Source organism: Primulina huaijiensis, chromosome 18, assembly GCF_012295235.1.
Source record: "Primulina huaijiensis isolate GDHJ02 chromosome 18, ASM1229523v2, whole genome shotgun sequence".
Classification (NCBI taxonomy): Eukaryota; Viridiplantae; Streptophyta; class Magnoliopsida; order Lamiales; family Gesneriaceae; genus Primulina; species Primulina huaijiensis.
Window position 1 is genome coordinate 5,690,550 of NC_133323.1, and position 16,768 is coordinate 5,707,317.

Here is a 16,768-nt window from a genome sequence, read left to right on the forward strand (position 1 = left end):
TAAATTTTTTAAACTACTCTTTATGTATATAAATATCTGATAGATGTGTATATATCATACTTAGTTATAATATTTTTTTAAAAAAAATTTATTTACTATTTATACATACTTTATTTAGGGTGTCAATTCCAGTATGCATGAATCGAGTTGGACCCTCTGGGTCGGTTTGCTTTGTACCACGAAATAGATGAGTTGAATTGATAATTTCCCAGCCTGCAATGCCAAATAGTGGGTTGCGAGCCAACCCTCTCTGGTCCGTCTAATATAACTAAACAATGGATAGACATGCCTCACCAAATGGTGTGTTGTGCCTGGCTACAGGTCGATCAGTTCCGCACGATCCGTTTTGACAGTTCTGATTATATCAGTATACAATAAAATCATTCAAGCGTTACAAAATATCTTTCAAGTTTCAAACTTCACTTCTGCATTGGTTTATATTTTTTTGTACGAGTCAAACCTTGAAAAAAATATATAAATGGATCAGATGGTTTTTATTTATTTATTTATTATTATTATTATTGCATCAAAGCAATTTGGCGACCAATTTGGTCAAGTGCCATGCATGTTTGGTCATACGGTCGGTATGGAATTAAGTGTGCTGATTCTAAATTTGCCCGAATAACGAAATTGAGTCATAACCCATCAATTTGCGAGCACAGTTCATTTACACGCCCGAATCTCTTAGATTGTCTCGCCTCGTATGTTTCGGCATATTTATTTGGAAGTTCTATATTGTATGGAGTGATGCAATCGGAGGATGTTATGTTTGCCTCATATAATCCTATGACTTATAAACTCTTTTCCACTTCTTTAATGAGGCTAGGAATTTATTTTCCTAATATACAAGGCAATTAATGGGAATCACTACAGACATTGGCTTGACGGTGGAAGTATAATTTAAGGTTTGGAAGGGAGAGATTATATAGTCTCAAAAAGTTGGCAATCGGGTGACAAAGATAATCAATCGGCTAGTGAATTAACTCTTGTTTCGTCCTTAAACTAGTAAATAAGTTTGTTGAATTAACCGATCGAATAGCTTAAACAACACAAATAGCGCCGCACCAGCATGGTACTAAACATCAATCCATTCACTGCGAAATACAAAGGCCAAGCCATTCTGTAACCCATATAACTAACCACTTCAAACTTGTTTGTCGGTCACAATTTATAGCACAGGACGAGGGCAAAAGGTTGTGATGGGATTTATATAGAGTTCAAAGGTCTGTCAAAAGGATTCTTTAGATGGTTTGACGGTCATTACTACATCGAAATAAGAAAGCAGCCAGGATACAAACGGTCCTGAGGCGGGGAGCTGCATAGGTAATAGAAACTTCATGTCTTCAACTGCTGTTTATGTGTAGGTAACTACAAGCATGCCACATGAGGTGTTTATATTTTAATAAACATTTTTTTATTTGATAGAATATTAAATAGAATCCATTCACATAAAAGTTAGGCTATGTACACAATGATCATAAATCGAGAGGCTTGTTTAGAAATTAGGCTCCCCTTTAGGTTCAACATTACCTCTGGCAAGGGCTTACAGGTTTCATCTATCTGGAGCTGCAAAGTTCAGGCTTTTATGGGTATTTTGTAATAGGAAGTCAACCATCAAGATAAATGGCTGTTTCAATTTGTACTCGGTCTACTGCTATTTCATTTGCTTCAATATAGAAGACATGAAAATCTTGTGTGTGAACAAGTTGAAAGGATTATATATTGTGGAGGATGCGCTAATGAACAAAATGTACCCTTCAAAAACAAAAGTTGATATACATGCAATGTAAACAATCTTGTTTATTGAGTAAAATGCAATTTAAATACAGTAGATTCCTTAAAATTTACCTGACATACAGAAATTCGGAAACTTGAGAAAAAAACAGAGAGCGACTGGCATCACCAAAAGATTATAACAGAATTTCGTCACGGTTAACTAATATTTACCCAACACCACATTATAATAGCAGGATTCACAAGCATCTAACAATTATTTTCTCCCCAGCCATCTTAGCATCTCACAGACGAGAACGAATGAAAATCTTTTTACGACAACTTACCTCAGGAGTCGAACACTTGAGAGGCTCATCCGAGAATTGTTCCTGAATCTCTTGTTCTTTTGTTCTAAGAATTGAAATATTTTGCTGCTTTATGCTATTCATGTCTTTCTGCATTGTTTCTTGCTTTTCTTTTATCCGTTCCACCACAACAAATCTTGCATTCGTATCGCCATACTGATGTCGTGAAGAGAGATCATCCTGCAAATTTTGTTTTATAGTTGTATAAACTTGCATTCCACCTGCAGATACAAAGAAAAATAAAAAAAATTCATGATTACGAGCATAAGAAGAGCTAGTAGTTTATAGAATGACGACCAATTCACAAATTAAACCTAGCATTCGATATTCTTTGGATTAGCATAGACGATCCACAATTCATTTGGGGAAAAAAGAGGAAGACTACTATGCATACTTTCAGGATACAAACAAGTATTGGGGGAACTGCAAAATGAAGTTAGGCTCCCCTTTATGTTCACAAGGAAGAAATAACCAAGTATCCAAATAAACCATACCACCAAAGCTAATCCCACAAGAATATCAACATGAAATACACTAAAATCGAAAAAATTTCCAGATCTCTTGTCTCAGTAAGCAACATTTTTACAAGTAAATTGCAATATATACATAATCGTGGTGCTACTTTCATCTTTGAAAAAGAAAATAAAAACGTAGAGCTAGGGTTGGGTGAAATGAAACCACTGAGAGACTCGTAGACGGCGGAATCGACGGCGGATTTTCCCAGTTTCAGTAGCTTGGCAGCAGCCCATCTAAGATTCTCCGTGATCCCCATCCCCGTTTTCCTTCCGCTTCCAAAATAATCCATTCAGCGCTGCTTACTTGATGGAGACTTGTCCTGCTCACGGTTTGCTTTGTTATCACCAAATAAAGGGTATTGTTTATAAGAATTATTATATCATATTGTGTGTTTGTATGATTTTTTTTAAAATTTATTTGATTTATATTTAAATGAGAATCAAAATATAATTATAAAAAATAGCGAGAGATTACACTGTAATTTTGATACAAAACAATTTTAGTGAATTTGTCCATAATGGAGAGGAAAAAATGGATATATATATTTTGGTGTTCTTCACAATTTCTATCATGTACTCAACTTTAATGAAATAGAATAGATGAACATCCAAGATTAGTAAATTTAATAGATAAAATTTGATGAATAATAAGTTTATATTTGATTAATTTATACTATAATAGAATAGTTTTTAAAAAAAATTATGAACCACTACAAAAACGTGCAAAAAACTTTCTTACAAACTTTTGCAGAAATTGAATTGGAAATTTTTTTTAAAAAATTATGTAAGATCGTCTCATATATCTCTGACTCAATTACATCTATGAAAAATATGAATTTTATGTCAAAATTTTATTTTTATTGTATATATAAATCGGTTGATTCGTCACATATATAAATATACGAGACTGTCAGTCCGATAAATTTTTTTAATATTTTGGTTCCGACCATATGGGTAATTTATAATATTTCCTTTTACGATTTGACATATTTTACCGTGGATAAAGGGGGAATAGAGTGGTAAAAAAAAGTTCAAATGCAAAAGAAAGAAAAAAGACGTGTATATTCGACTCTCCCGTCTCCACATGGATGTTTAGAGTTTTTCTCCCGCCAAAAATTGATAATGACGCACCGGATTCCAACTCGAGCCAACCTCGCCGCGTCGCCGCCGTTGACCGCAGCTCTTCAATTGAAGCTCTTGGGAATACTCTCGTCCCACCAGCAGCTCAAAATCGCCTTCCATCGGCTCAATTCTCAGGTCGCCGCCAGTTTGCTGGAGGTATTTATTTGATGATGCATTGCATTCGAATAGATTTTCTTCAGCGGAAGTAATTTATTCTCTTGTATTAATGTTTTGCCAAGGCGGAAGATGTGTTTGCCTCCCTGGCTGTGCCGTTGATGAAACTTGTTGGGTTGAAGACGGTTGAAATGGCTGCGGAGGGGAGATTCAATTCTGTACTCACTGCCAATGATCATTCTAATTCTCAAGTAATATAGAAAATTTTTAGATTTATCTTCATCTGATCAAGCTTTAAAAATTCATATTTTCCCGTACACGCGACGAAGAGTTCATATGAATAATTTCGGTACCATACCAATTTGACATATAATTTGCTACAAAGAGGTACCACCGTACCTGTCTCATAATTACCCGAGGTACTAATAATTCAAAGCATGAAGCGACTGTTGTTGTACCTCGGACTTTAGTTTTTATACTTCGTATTCATGGCCCATATAGAATCTTTCGTGTGCATTTGGATAAGGATGAGTAGCCAATGTCTTCCAATTTCTCGTACCTTTATTTTCAGTGGAGTTTGTCTGGTTGTTTTAAACAGTAGTTTAGTTATTTCACCCTCTATTGAATTATGGGTGAGTTTAGCATACATGCATCTGTGTGCTAGGCTGCTAGCTACTGCTTATCCTTTTTCTTTAACAAGACTACCGAAAGTTCTCATGTTTGGGAGAGCTATTCGAGAAGTGACATGAATTACAATAAGGTCATTATTGGCGATTGAGAAAGCAGATCCGTTTGCTTGTAAATTATACATTTTTATACATAAATTCCACACTCGCACGTGCAATATGTTGTGTGAGGATGAGATCGTGGAAGTCAACCACTGCTTGAACTTGTATTCTCTCGGAATTTGGTCGTAACAACGAAATTTTCATCTTTATTGTTGGTCCTTCTCCTTGTAATTGTAGGATAATTTATATCCACCCATGTTGCGACAAAAATACTAATTGTTATGTGTTACAGCTGACATAAACATAACGCTTATCAGACTAAGATATGAATATCTTGCTCTCTTAAGGAGATTCAAGCCCATTGTGGTATGCTACCTTCGCTGATCCTACAGTAAAAGTCTTCACCCGGTCCTTCTGGGTACAAGTCAACAACCTGACGTTTATGTAGTATACTTCTTTACACTTGCATATTCTGCATTTTCTGTGTACGTTTAGTAAAAAATTAAGAAGTGCCGTCTTTATTGGTGTAGAGGATCACCATAAATTAAATAAAATTTGTGGAGTAAAGAGTGATGGAGTATACTGGTTTATTGGTGTAGTAAAGAGTGACAGAGAGTGGTCACAATGCTCTCTGTCGAGGAGTTTCATTTGTTTAAATGTTAAATGACTTTTGTTGCAGTTTATTCTTACTTATTTGATATTTTGAGCCCACCTTACATGATTTCTTTGAATTTCAGGATGAAAACTATTTGAGTAGGGCTATGGTAGCTAGCAATGACCTGAAGGATAGACAGAAGCAACAACTTATACGACTGATCGACCTTCTGAGAAAAATTGAAACTCAGGTTAATTCAAGCCAAAAGAGCATCTTCCAGAGCCTGGCAGACCATCAAGCTTCCATACAAAATTTCTTCCTCAAAGCATTGACATATGCTTCTTCTATCCATCAGTCAAACCAGAAGAATGACCTCTCCCTTGTAATGCTTAAGCTCCTTAAAGCTGCCTCTGATCTCGTTATAGGTGCCCTCGGGTCAGTGGAGGTTCAAGTGGATGACCTAATTCATGAATTGGCTACACATATGTGTAATCCCATGGTTGAGTATGTAAATATTCTTAAAGTTGAAATGAAATCAGGAACATGTTCACATTTATTGGAGGTAGTTAAAGAGATGGACAGCGTGATGATCGCAAGGAAGTTTGAGTTGGAGGAAGCAAGAAAAACAGTAAGGTTAGCTGAGTTGAGTAGGGTTGAGGCTTTGAGCAAGTTGAGGGAAATGGAAGAAACAACTCAGAAAATGACATTATACCCAGGATTACTAATAAACGCTAAAGAAGGACCAGAGAACGTGACGCAACAAGAGGTATGAGTTGCGTAACCATATTTTTGTTAGGAATTGTTTGGAGTAATCTGAGTTACTGCATGCATAGAGAATCTATCAAGACTTTCCACATGTATTTTGTAAATTATTAATGTCCCACAACTTACATAGTTCTTAGAAAAATAGCTAAGATAATGAAAAATTGGCGACTCAAAAAGCCTACATATTTCTTTCCCAACATAACTATTTTATAAAGGTCGTTTGCTCGAGATGTAAGGCCATGCCTCCATGCTACTTCTTACTATATGTCTACCCCGCCCTTTGTTTAGTCTACATCTCATGTTTGGTGCAGTTGAAAAATGAGTCATTTTTATCATCCCAACTATAGTTTAAACTTTAAATAGTTCAGTTAGGTAAATTGACACCTCTTCCCGTCGGGCTATGTTAAAGTTAAAGGCTTAAAGCTCAGGTGATCTCCCTTAGTTAACTGGGCCTCTTATTCATTTTATTTATCTCGGTGCATATCTCTTCCACTTTACCATGTGTGTTCCAGATCGTCATAGCCCAACAACATATGCATGGGTCACCAACACATCAAGCCTTCGTGCCCATATAATTTGTTTACGGAACATTACAGTTTGTTATTCGATAGTTGGCTTTACAGATGTTTTGTATTGCATCGAACCCATATTATCAGGCTACAGATGATACTTTAATGTGGGAACTTCTGAGAAAGAAAAGGAAATGTCTACCTAATTCATCGAGGGTGACCGCGCATTCCCAATGGAAAGAGATAAACCCAATGTTAGCAGTGAATCCCAGGATGGTTTTAGGTTCTTCTCCTCCATCTTCCACAAGAAAAGTTTTATCTCGGAAACGCGTAACTCCTTGACATCCTAGATGCAGAGAAGGCCATGTTGAAGCTACAGTTTCATATCTTTATTGATCTTGTGTTCTAAAGGCAAATGCTTGTCTCTTGAGCTTTGCTAGTGCTGTTGTGGCCAATTGATGAAAATGTTTTGAAAATTATGAAATGTATATTCGGCATTTGACTTTGTTCATGCATGGAAGGCAGACTCTCATGAGATTTACGTTAAAATGTGGTTTGATACACTGTCATATGTAAATAAATGTACTGGAAATAGAATATTTGCCACGTCGGAGAGTATAGTTTATTTTATCGAGCAGAAAAGAAGAAAAGCCAGATATCAAGAAACTTCTTTTGGGTGACATTTAGAAGGAAGTTAGAGGGAGTTAGTAGTTTAGTTAAGTTGAGAAAGTGTATAAATAAAGCCAAGGCTATGTAACCAATTTTAATCGGAATATGGATAAAAGTTTTTCTCGTTTCTCGAAAATCAACTCATTTTTCTTCTCATCACTTGGTCTATAGGAGACCGAGGTTTCTCGAACTAACTTCTAACATTTTAGTTTGAAACTCTTCTAAGTTGTAATTACTACAAATACAACATTTTCAGGAATGAAACTTGTTCAAATTTAAGACATTATTTCGCAACAAGATAGAAAAGTATTTTTTTTGTAGATTATATATACGAGAATTTACTGATTCAATAGATGTTGAAACCATTAAAGTTTCGTAGATTGAACATAATATTATTAAAAGTATTTGATTGTATTTACATTATCACGATGAGTTCGAATTATGCTATTCTTATAATCATGCATTTATGTAAAGTAAATAAATATACATTAAATAATTTTATTATTTAGTTTTTGTATTTATATTTTAGATAAAGTTATTTTATTTTTATTATATGTTTTATATACTTGACTTTTTTTTCTTTTTTGTTGTTATTTTAAGGATCATGAGTTTCATATATATCATTCTAACGATTGAGTTCAAGCTACCATGATACCAGCCTAACAGTTGATCTATTCAACTATGATACATTAAAATAGTCGGGAAATAGAATGCCTTTAACGCAGGCTTCTCATTTCCTTGGTCAAAAGCAAATTTAGCAATTAATTTAGAAACATCCACTTTATTTTAGGTCCTTTTCTTAGTATATATTAATTATACCATTTAATAATGCATCAAAGGCTAGAGTAATCATTTTGGTTATTTTAACGAGATAATGATTCTTGTGAGACGGTCTCACGAACCTTTATCTGTGAGACGGTTCAATCCTACCGATATTCAAAATAAAAAGTAATACTCTTAGCATAAAAAATAATATTTTTTCATAGATGACTCAAATAAGAGATCTGTCTCACAAAATACGACCCGTGAGACCGTCTCACACAAGTTTTTGTCTTCTAATGAATATACAAAAATGCCCCTTTTATCCAATAAAATTTATTACGATAATATATTTTAGTAAATTCTAGAAATAACTAAATCATTTAAAAATCACAATTAATAAGTTAAATATTTTAATAAATTAATCACATTAAAATCTATGCATGTGAATTATCGTATGCGTGAATTACTAGTATATCATCAAACACCCATAGAATCCGTATATCCAATGAATATACCCTCATATATTATGATCCATACATCCAAAAGAAGAATAATAATAAAGGATTCGTGCTTTCATTCATATATTATTATTCAAAGATAAATTCCTAATTTTTAAAAGATAAAAGTTGATGGTGGGATTATCTTACACTTACGTGTTGCTAATAAATAAACCAATCTATAGAATTACACTGATTAATTATACAAACCCACTTATATTTTATTGAACGTACGTACAGCTGTAAATTGAATTGTTAAGCATTAATTTTGGAGCATAGATTTGTGACATGTATCTCATACAAAGATGATATTATATTTTTTAAAAACTGTATAATGTGCGTGTCATAAATCTTAATCGTGTAAGAAAATTTGTGATACGGTTTGTTAAAAAAAAAAAATTCACCCTAATTTTGTGTTCTTACTCCTGAAATAAGGATTAAAGCATGCACTTGACAAATACTAAGTATGATTTGTTAGTCGGTAAAAACTTGTGTGAGACTGTCTCACGGTTGTATTTTGTGAGACGAATCTCTTATTTGGGTCATCCATGAAAAAGTATTACTTTTTATGCTAAAAGTATTACTTTTTATTGTGAATATCAGTATGGTTTACCCGTCTCACAGATAAAGATTCGTGAGACCGTCTCACAAGAGACATACTCATGTTGGTCATGTCAGTGTTTCTAAAACCGGATTGGACTGGAATGTCTAGTTCGACCGAGAATGGATCTGGAGCAAGTCTAATAACTACTTTTAAGGTCACACTGGTCATTCAAATTCGGTCAAAAACCAGTCGTAAACACTATCAGTGTGTTTGGATGCTTAAAAAATGGGATTCAAATTTAAATTCAACGAAATAGATTATTTCAAAATTAAATATTCAATCACATCCTAATTTTATAAATATAAAACAAATTATTATTAGTGAATGGAAGAAAAATGACGTGAAGAGAAAATAGAAAGGATAAAGTCGAGAAAATAAATATTTGAATAGGTTTTATTTGCTTGAAATCCAAATCCTATCAAATGTTCTCAAATCTGAAGAGATTTGTTTCAAATTTGAGACAAAACAATAAAATCTCAGCAAATCTCATGGAATTCTTCAAAATCCGATTCTTTTTTAAAATTTCATGAAACCAAAAATGGTCCCAAATTCCATCAAATCCAAGCTTTGAAGCATAGGATATATATAATTAACGTTTTGCAGCTACATATATAGGTCGTAATTTATGATATCTATACTATATCTATACTATATTATTAATGAAGAGACCTCTGGAATAACTAATTTTTGGTGTAATGGTCTGTTTTATTAATTATATATATTAATAAAGTGTTAACAAATTAATTTAAGTCACATGTAGTTTAACGGATAAAACATTTGTTTCTTATCCATGAGGTTATAGTTTCAATTCTTACTTGAGTTTTTTTATTCTTTTTTTTTATTTATTTTTTAGTTCATTTATCAAAATTACCATGTAATCACCCACTATTTCTTATAATTATATTTTGAACCTCATTTAATTATAAACCAAATAAATTATAAAAAATATCGTACAAACACGCAATGTGTGCGTCGGTGTACTAGTATCAATAACACGTATGATGTCAACATCTATATATTTTTTTTGAAGTAAATGTCAATATCTAATTTTAGATATTATAATTATATAATTTGATTTATTTTATAACATATTTAAATTGAAATAAATTTCCAATCTAATCTCAAACATCATTGAAAAAACAATACTCATCGATCGTCCTCCAAATCCTATGTAAAGTTACAATGTCAGAGAATTTCCCTTCGGAATATTCACGTCCCAATGACCCAGACCTCCACCGGCCGCTTCTCGGACAGGATGAATCGGCCTCCGTCAATCTGGTGGAGAGGCTGTGCGTAGACGACATGCTGCAGAAGTTTTGCGGGGAGTTCGGACGGTGGCAGCTGAGACACTTCGTTTTGACCAGCATGGCTTGGGCTCTGGAGGCGTTCCACACCATGGTGGTCATCTTCGCCGACCGGGAACCTGCTTGGCGGTGCACGAGCGGCGGCACCGCTGGTTGCTCGGCGGCGAAGAGCGTTTGCGAGCTTGAACCCGGTTCTTGGGAGTGGATCGGTGGAGGGGAGAGTTCGACGGTTGCAGAGTTCGGGTTGGTTTGTGGACAGAAATACAAGGTTGGGTTGGTGCAGGCCTTGTTTTTCGGAGGCTGCATGATAGGTCAGTAACCCGAATTTTCGGGCCCTTTTTCCAACTGATTTTCCGTGGGTGTTTTTTTTCCCTTAAAAAAATAAAAAACCGACATGAACTTTTATCAGTTGAGTCATACTATCTCGAATATCAATTTTATAAAACTAATCTTCAACTTGATTTGATTCATAAAAATAATATTTTTTATTTTTAAAATGTCATTTTTTTGCTTTAATTATGGATCAAATTGACCAATTTAAAAAAAATATGTTAGATCATCTCACATAAATCTATTTTTAATTAATAATTAATGAACAAATTTAAAATTTTTATTCCGGTGATCATGCTTTTAAAAAAAGAAAAAGAAAAATATAATCCGAATTACTTTCTTTACTCTTTGTATTTGACCAATTCTTCACAATTTTTTTTTATCTTAATTATTTTATATATGACGGGGGACCCTTTCTTCTTTCGATGTTATTCACATTTTACAATTTATTTATGATTTTAAGTTTTTTTTTTATAGTAACAAAAAGTATATTTTAAATATAATTAAAAACTTATAGTTTTTTTATGTTTTTATTTTTTAAATGTCTATTTATGCATATTATTTATTTTTTATTTTTATCTAACTATATATTTTTTTTGTAGTACTTAATATTTATAATATAACTTTCATGATTTCAATTTACAAATATATCATAAATTATTTTTATTTAATGTAAAAACAAAAATATACGGAAAAAAAAAACTATTCAAGTTTGTGAGAATGATATTCTATTTGGGTCACTCATAAAAAAATATTATTTTTTCTTATAAATATAAACGTGATTTACTCGTCTCACAAATAAAAATCTAGAGATTGCCGCACACTTGGAGATAATATAGTAATCGTAAAGCCTGAGACAACCCAGAAAGCAATTGATTATAATATGATCAACTTTGTAAGCCGGCTTGGGTCGTGAGTATTTACTTAGACTTAGAACCGAATTCTTTGCAATAGATAGTTGTAATTTCGGAAAAAAAAGAGTCAAGTTTTTCTTACATTGAATCATTCATATATGTGTAGATATAGCTAACACATATATTTTTTATGGATTGATGATACAAGTTGTGCATATCTCTAATAATATTTTATTAAAATGAGACAAACCTATGCATGTAGGCTTAAATATAGGTATTGGTAATATCAAATTTTGTAGCCTGGAGAAATTATTTGTTCAGTCCATTATTTAGAACTATGGAACCTCTTTTAATGAAGAGTGGACCATCGGGGCCGGTTGCCAATCACGTGAAAAATCATATTTCTTAATGTGAATTATGAAACGAAGTTACTAAAAAAATTATTTTGGAGACGCTGAATTTAGTTAAAATATATTTAATATAAGACAGACAGTTTTGGAAATGTGATGTTATCTTTAATGTAGTATTCTAAAATTCTATTTAAAAATGAAAATTTATGAATACACGTGGAGTCTACTGATTTTTCAGCAAACCCCATGTGTAATATTAAATATTCACTATTAGATACACCGTTGAGATAATGGCATCAGGGTAGCTTGGAATTTCCCTTGATCCACATGGATCTTTGTGGTCCTTGTGTATGTTACAATAGTAGGTCTCTTGTGAAACGGTTTTACGGATATTTATCCGTGAGACGAATTAACTCTATCCATATTTACAATAATAAGTAATACTTTTGACATATAAATCAATATTTTTTCATAAATAACTCAAATAAGAGATCCATCTCACAAAAGTTTTTGCGATGTTACAAAAGGTGGTAGTAATGGCTGAAGCAGCTATATTGATTAATTTTATATGTTTGTCTATAAAACTGTCACAATATTAAAGTACTCGAAAACGAAATTGACATTTTGAATAAGTTTTTTTTTGTCCATTAACTTGTAAAATTTTGGGTTTGGTTTATATATTATGTTTGTAATGTTTGATTTTGATACACTAACTTTTTATTTCGTGTATTTAAGTCAAATTGTTGATGTGACATCTGATAAATCAACAATATTCAATGTAGTATGGGTATTTTATGATGTAACATCAGTATTTTTCGATATCACGTCAACAAAAATAGCTGAAAACTAAAACTTAGTATACTAAAACGAAATATTGAAAATTCAGTGGGTTGAACCAGAACCCAAAATCGAATAAGTTAACTAAGCAAGAAAAACTATTTTCCTAAAATATAAATGCGTCTCTTTTCTTTCTTGTTCCTTTTGATCCTTGAAGGCATGGCGCATGCAAGAGGAAAGTTTATAGATATAATAAGCTTATTGTGTTTTTTCATATGATATTGGATATCAATTTACTGAGCACATGCAGATTTGATGTCCAAACCATGATTGGACAGATTATAAGTTTGTGTAAAAAGAAGTTAACAGATAAGATTTGAAATACGTTGATATTTTCCATTCTGAAATAAAAAATTGCAGCCTAGATTAAATGTAACATCAAGATTTTGGCATTTTTTTTTCAGGTGCTGGAGTATTTGGTCACCTTTCAGATTCTAAACTGGGAAGGAAAGGTTCACTAATGGTGGTATGCATCTTGAATGCCATTTTTGGTTGTCTTACTGCACTTTCTCCAGATTACTATACATATGCTCTCTTTCGTCTCCTCACCGGATTCAGCACCGGCGGAGTCGGCCTGTGTGCTTTTGTCCTAGCAACAGAACCTGTCGGTCCTACTAAGCGTGGAATCGCAGGAATGTCCACATTCTATTTCTTCTCAGCTGGGATAGCAGTGCTTTCAGGTGTAGCTTACATTTTTCGATCATGGCGAGCCCTTTACGTCGCATCTTCGATTCCATCCATTCTCTTCCTTGTAATCATCCTACCATTCGTGTCTGAGTCCCCTCGATGGTGTCTCATCCGAGGAAAGACGAAACGTGCCATGAAAATCATGCGTCAAATCGCTAAATCTAATGGAAATGACATCCCCGATGGTGTCACCCTCGCCCTGGATGAAGAGGCGAGTGAAACACTGGATAAATATAAAGATAGAGCTTCTGATAAAACCGAACTTGAATCGAAAGAAGCAGTAACGGGATCCTTGGTGGATGTGCTTCGTTCGCCACTGACACGTATCCGTTTATTCCTAGCTGTTGGCATCAACTTTTTATGCTCGATTGTCTATTATGGGCTGAGTTTAAATGCAGTAAATCTCGGAACCAATCTTTATCTAAATGTTTTGCTCAATGCAGTGGCTGAAATGCCTGCATATCTGCTAACCGCACTCTTGTTAGATAAGTATGGCCGAAAGCCTTTAGCCATAGGGACACAATGGTTTAGCGGAGCATTTTGTATTGCGGGAGCCTTGTTAAAGGGCTATGGTATTTGGAAGACGATCCGAATGGTTTGCGGTGTATTGGGGATATTTGGCATGGCCGGAACTTACAATTTGCTGTTTATTTATACAATAGAGTTGTTTCCAACGGTCGTTCGGAATGCAGCGCTTGGATGCGCGACACAAGCAGCACAAATGGGAGCAATATTGGTGCCATTCATCGTTGTCTTGGGAGATGGAATCCCATTTTTGGTCTTTGGGGTTTGTGGGGCTTTAGGAGGGTTTTTGGCGTTTTACTTACCGGAGACTTTGAACCGGCCTTTGTATGATACAATGGCTGGAATGGAGGATGGAGAAACCGATCGAGCAGGCTCATGTTCGATATGATTCGATGATCTAGCTTATATTTCATGGATAAAGATTCTGGTGCTGCTCCAGTAATATTGATCAAGTTTTCATTCAGTTTTCACTTACAGAACCTCCATGTTAATTGAACCAATATGTTTTGCCGATTCTTTTAAAGCTGGTAGAGAATAAATATAATTCTTGTAAGATTATGTTTTGTAGGAATCTTTTGGGTACACACTGTCAATTGTTAGCGTCGGTCCATTCACTCTTCTGTCGTATTGAGTCTGGTGTATTAACATTGTATTGTGCCTCTGTCTAGCTAGTTCAAATTTAGGAAGGCTTTAATAAAGACTTGAAATTTTGGTGCTTCCTCGTGGGTGTATAGTAATCGACAGCCAGCGGATTAGCTAATATTTTTATAACAAGGGGGCTCAGCGGATTAGCTAATATTTTTATAACAAGGGGGCTCAGGTAGAATTTTAAAAGGTCAAACCTATCAATTATGTGCTCTAAATCAATATCATTAACAACCTCTCTCTCAATGTACAAAACTGTTGTGTCGACAAAAAAATTGTCGTGAAATAAGTTTTATCACTGAAAAAACTCGCGACCTTGTTGTGATAGAAACTACAATCAAGACCAAACTAATCTACATATCAATAACAAAATAAATCTTCGACTTCTTTCTTTCTTCCAGCAAGCAAACAACATAGCTCGGGAAGATAATCATTATTTTTAAATCACAGATCCTCATATACATCAAGCTTGTGATGATCTAATTGACTCTTTAAATGTTTCATAACATATTTTCAAGTGGTCCACCGAATGCCAAATAACTAACAATCAATCAATTACAGCCAACAAACAAGTACCCAGAATAAGTACCAGTATAAATATTTCGGAGAAACTACAACCAAAACATGTAACAAGCGATGCATGTCTCAATGTAATCTATAGAGAAGTGCACTGCAGAGAGGAATGGATTACGAGACAGAAGGTTTCTTCATTATCAATGAAATTTCAAGAACGATATCGTATATTTGGATTTCGGTGAGCATGGATTCTTCTCAGGAGGTTAAATCACTGCCAACCCTGAGGAGGTCCGTTGTTGAGTGATGGGATGGGAGGTCTTGGTCTTGCATACTCTGCGAATATAACCCAACCGTCTAGAAACTGCAAAAACAACCGAGTCAAATTTCAAAACTTTTTTAACCGAGGGGTCCTGATGAAAATGACACTGAACTGCACATGAAAGACATACACATTGCACTTAGCACTGAGTTAACTGGATGATCACATACTTGGAGATTTGGCTTTTGCTTTCAATGAGCAAAATAACGGCTTACTGTGCAAACTCAATTCTTACTCGATTTACAGCATATATACAACGGAATGACCTCTTGCAAAAGTAAAGATGAAGAGAATTAAGGCAATTTTTGAAAGTAGTTGTCATCAGTGGTTTTATTCTTCCAAAATAAAATCAAACATAGATCACATTCTCTAAAACAATCTTCCGAGACTCCATCTTTTTATATCCCTTCAACATAATAATTACTTTTAAATACACATTTCATCCCAAAAATACTTGATTATTATTTTATATTTTAAACGCTTATATATATTTTAAAATTTTAAAATATTTCGTTTATCATTAAAATAAATAAATATGTATGATACGACATCACCAACCAACAGATTCTTGCATGACATATCTATAGTAAAAATTGTTTTTTCATAAAAAACAACCAAACATGTGCTACATTCTCTAATAGAATCCCCCCACAACATATTTTCTCAAGCATTTCACACTCGAAAATGCTACAAAATGTTACCTTAATTTTTCGTTCCATTATTGTTATGATTCATCTAATCTAAGCAGTCAAGTGTCTACAAATTGCAAGGCTAATGGTTCTTCAAACATGAAATACTAGCTTCTCAAAAATGTGCAAAAATAAAAACAGGCTCCAAATTGAAGTACTTGGACTAGTTTGTGAAGAAAAGATGGAAACCTATAAACATAAGGAGCTTAAAAACAATGTAAATTTGAAAAAGATGTTACTTTTTCTCACAAAACAAGCAAGTAGATTTTATTTTTTTGTAAACTAACTTTGCCGTTAATCTTAAAATGCTTGTAAGCATAAAAAGGCAAAGAGATCTGGGCAGAAAAGCAGTGTTGACCCATGTGATATGATACTGATGTTACTGAACATCAACTCTTTTCATGCATTGTCCCAGAAATAAAACACAATGACCCCCTCACTTTACCAACTTCAGTTCTTCGATAAGGTCCTTTCATTCACATTGTTTCTACCTCCAGTTTTCCATTTTGCGAAGTGAAAACTCTAGAAGAGACAAAAACCTGAAAGAGCTTCATAGCTATACCAGACCGAAGTACTGGAACTATAACCACTCTTCGGTTTCTGTTTGATCAAACTAAGTACTTAAAGTTCGATTACAGTTCCTAGAAACAAAAAACAAAAATTAAAACTGAAACTATAATTGTATGGAACCGAACTATAAACTCATCATAAACTCCTAAGGCACCGAAAACTCCTAAATAACTTAATTTATATA

At 33.8% G+C, this 16,768-nt stretch overlaps 3 protein-coding genes and 1 long non-coding RNA gene across 5 annotated transcripts in view; 2 read left to right on the plus strand and 2 right to left on the minus strand.

The window, feature by feature from the left end:
• Window positions 1-1,737: 1,737 nt before the first annotated feature.
• LOC140964023 (uncharacterized) lies at window positions 1,738-2,959 on the minus strand. Its single transcript, XR_012172805.1, has 2 exons — window positions 2,757-2,959; window positions 1,738-2,299 (listed from the first exon to the last, which is right to left on the minus strand). It is a non-coding gene; the product is annotated as an uncharacterized lncRNA (long non-coding RNA).
• Window positions 2,960-3,650: 691 nt separating this feature from the next.
• LOC140964880 (uncharacterized) lies at window positions 3,651-7,085 on the plus strand. 2 transcript variants are annotated; one of them, XM_073424850.1, is made up of 4 exons: window positions 3,651-3,871; window positions 3,955-4,080; window positions 5,295-5,918; window positions 6,529-7,085. In XM_073424850.1, the coding sequence occupies exons 1-4, from the start codon at window positions 3,716-3,718 to the stop codon at window positions 6,766-6,768; spliced, it is 1,146 nt and encodes a 381-aa protein (XP_073280951.1). In that variant the 5' UTR covers window positions 3,651-3,715; the 3' UTR covers window positions 6,769-7,085. The 2 variants fall into 2 exon arrangements, with proteins under 2 accessions (XP_073280951.1, XP_073280952.1); XM_073424851.1 differs by having other exon boundaries at window positions 6,574-7,075.
• Window positions 7,086-10,051: 2,966 nt separating this feature from the next.
• Window positions 10,052-14,397, plus strand: LOC140964127 (organic cation/carnitine transporter 4-like). Its single transcript, XM_073423664.1, has 2 exons — window positions 10,052-10,573; window positions 13,038-14,397. Exons 1-2 carry the CDS (start codon window positions 10,141-10,143, stop codon window positions 14,231-14,233), a joined length of 1,629 nt encoding a protein of 542 aa, XP_073279765.1. The 5' UTR covers window positions 10,052-10,140; the 3' UTR covers window positions 14,234-14,397.
• Window positions 14,398-14,998: 601 nt separating this feature from the next.
• LOC140964650 (organelle RRM domain-containing protein 2, mitochondrial-like) overlaps window positions 14,999-16,768 on the minus strand; it is a 6,466-nt gene continuing 4,696 nt past the window's right edge. Inside the window, exon 4 of the mRNA XM_073424517.1 lies at window positions 14,999-15,367. Within this exon, the coding sequence (XP_073280618.1) occupies window positions 15,275-15,367 (93 nt within the window). The 3' untranslated portion in view covers window positions 14,999-15,274. The remainder of the gene's footprint in view (window positions 15,368-16,768) is intronic.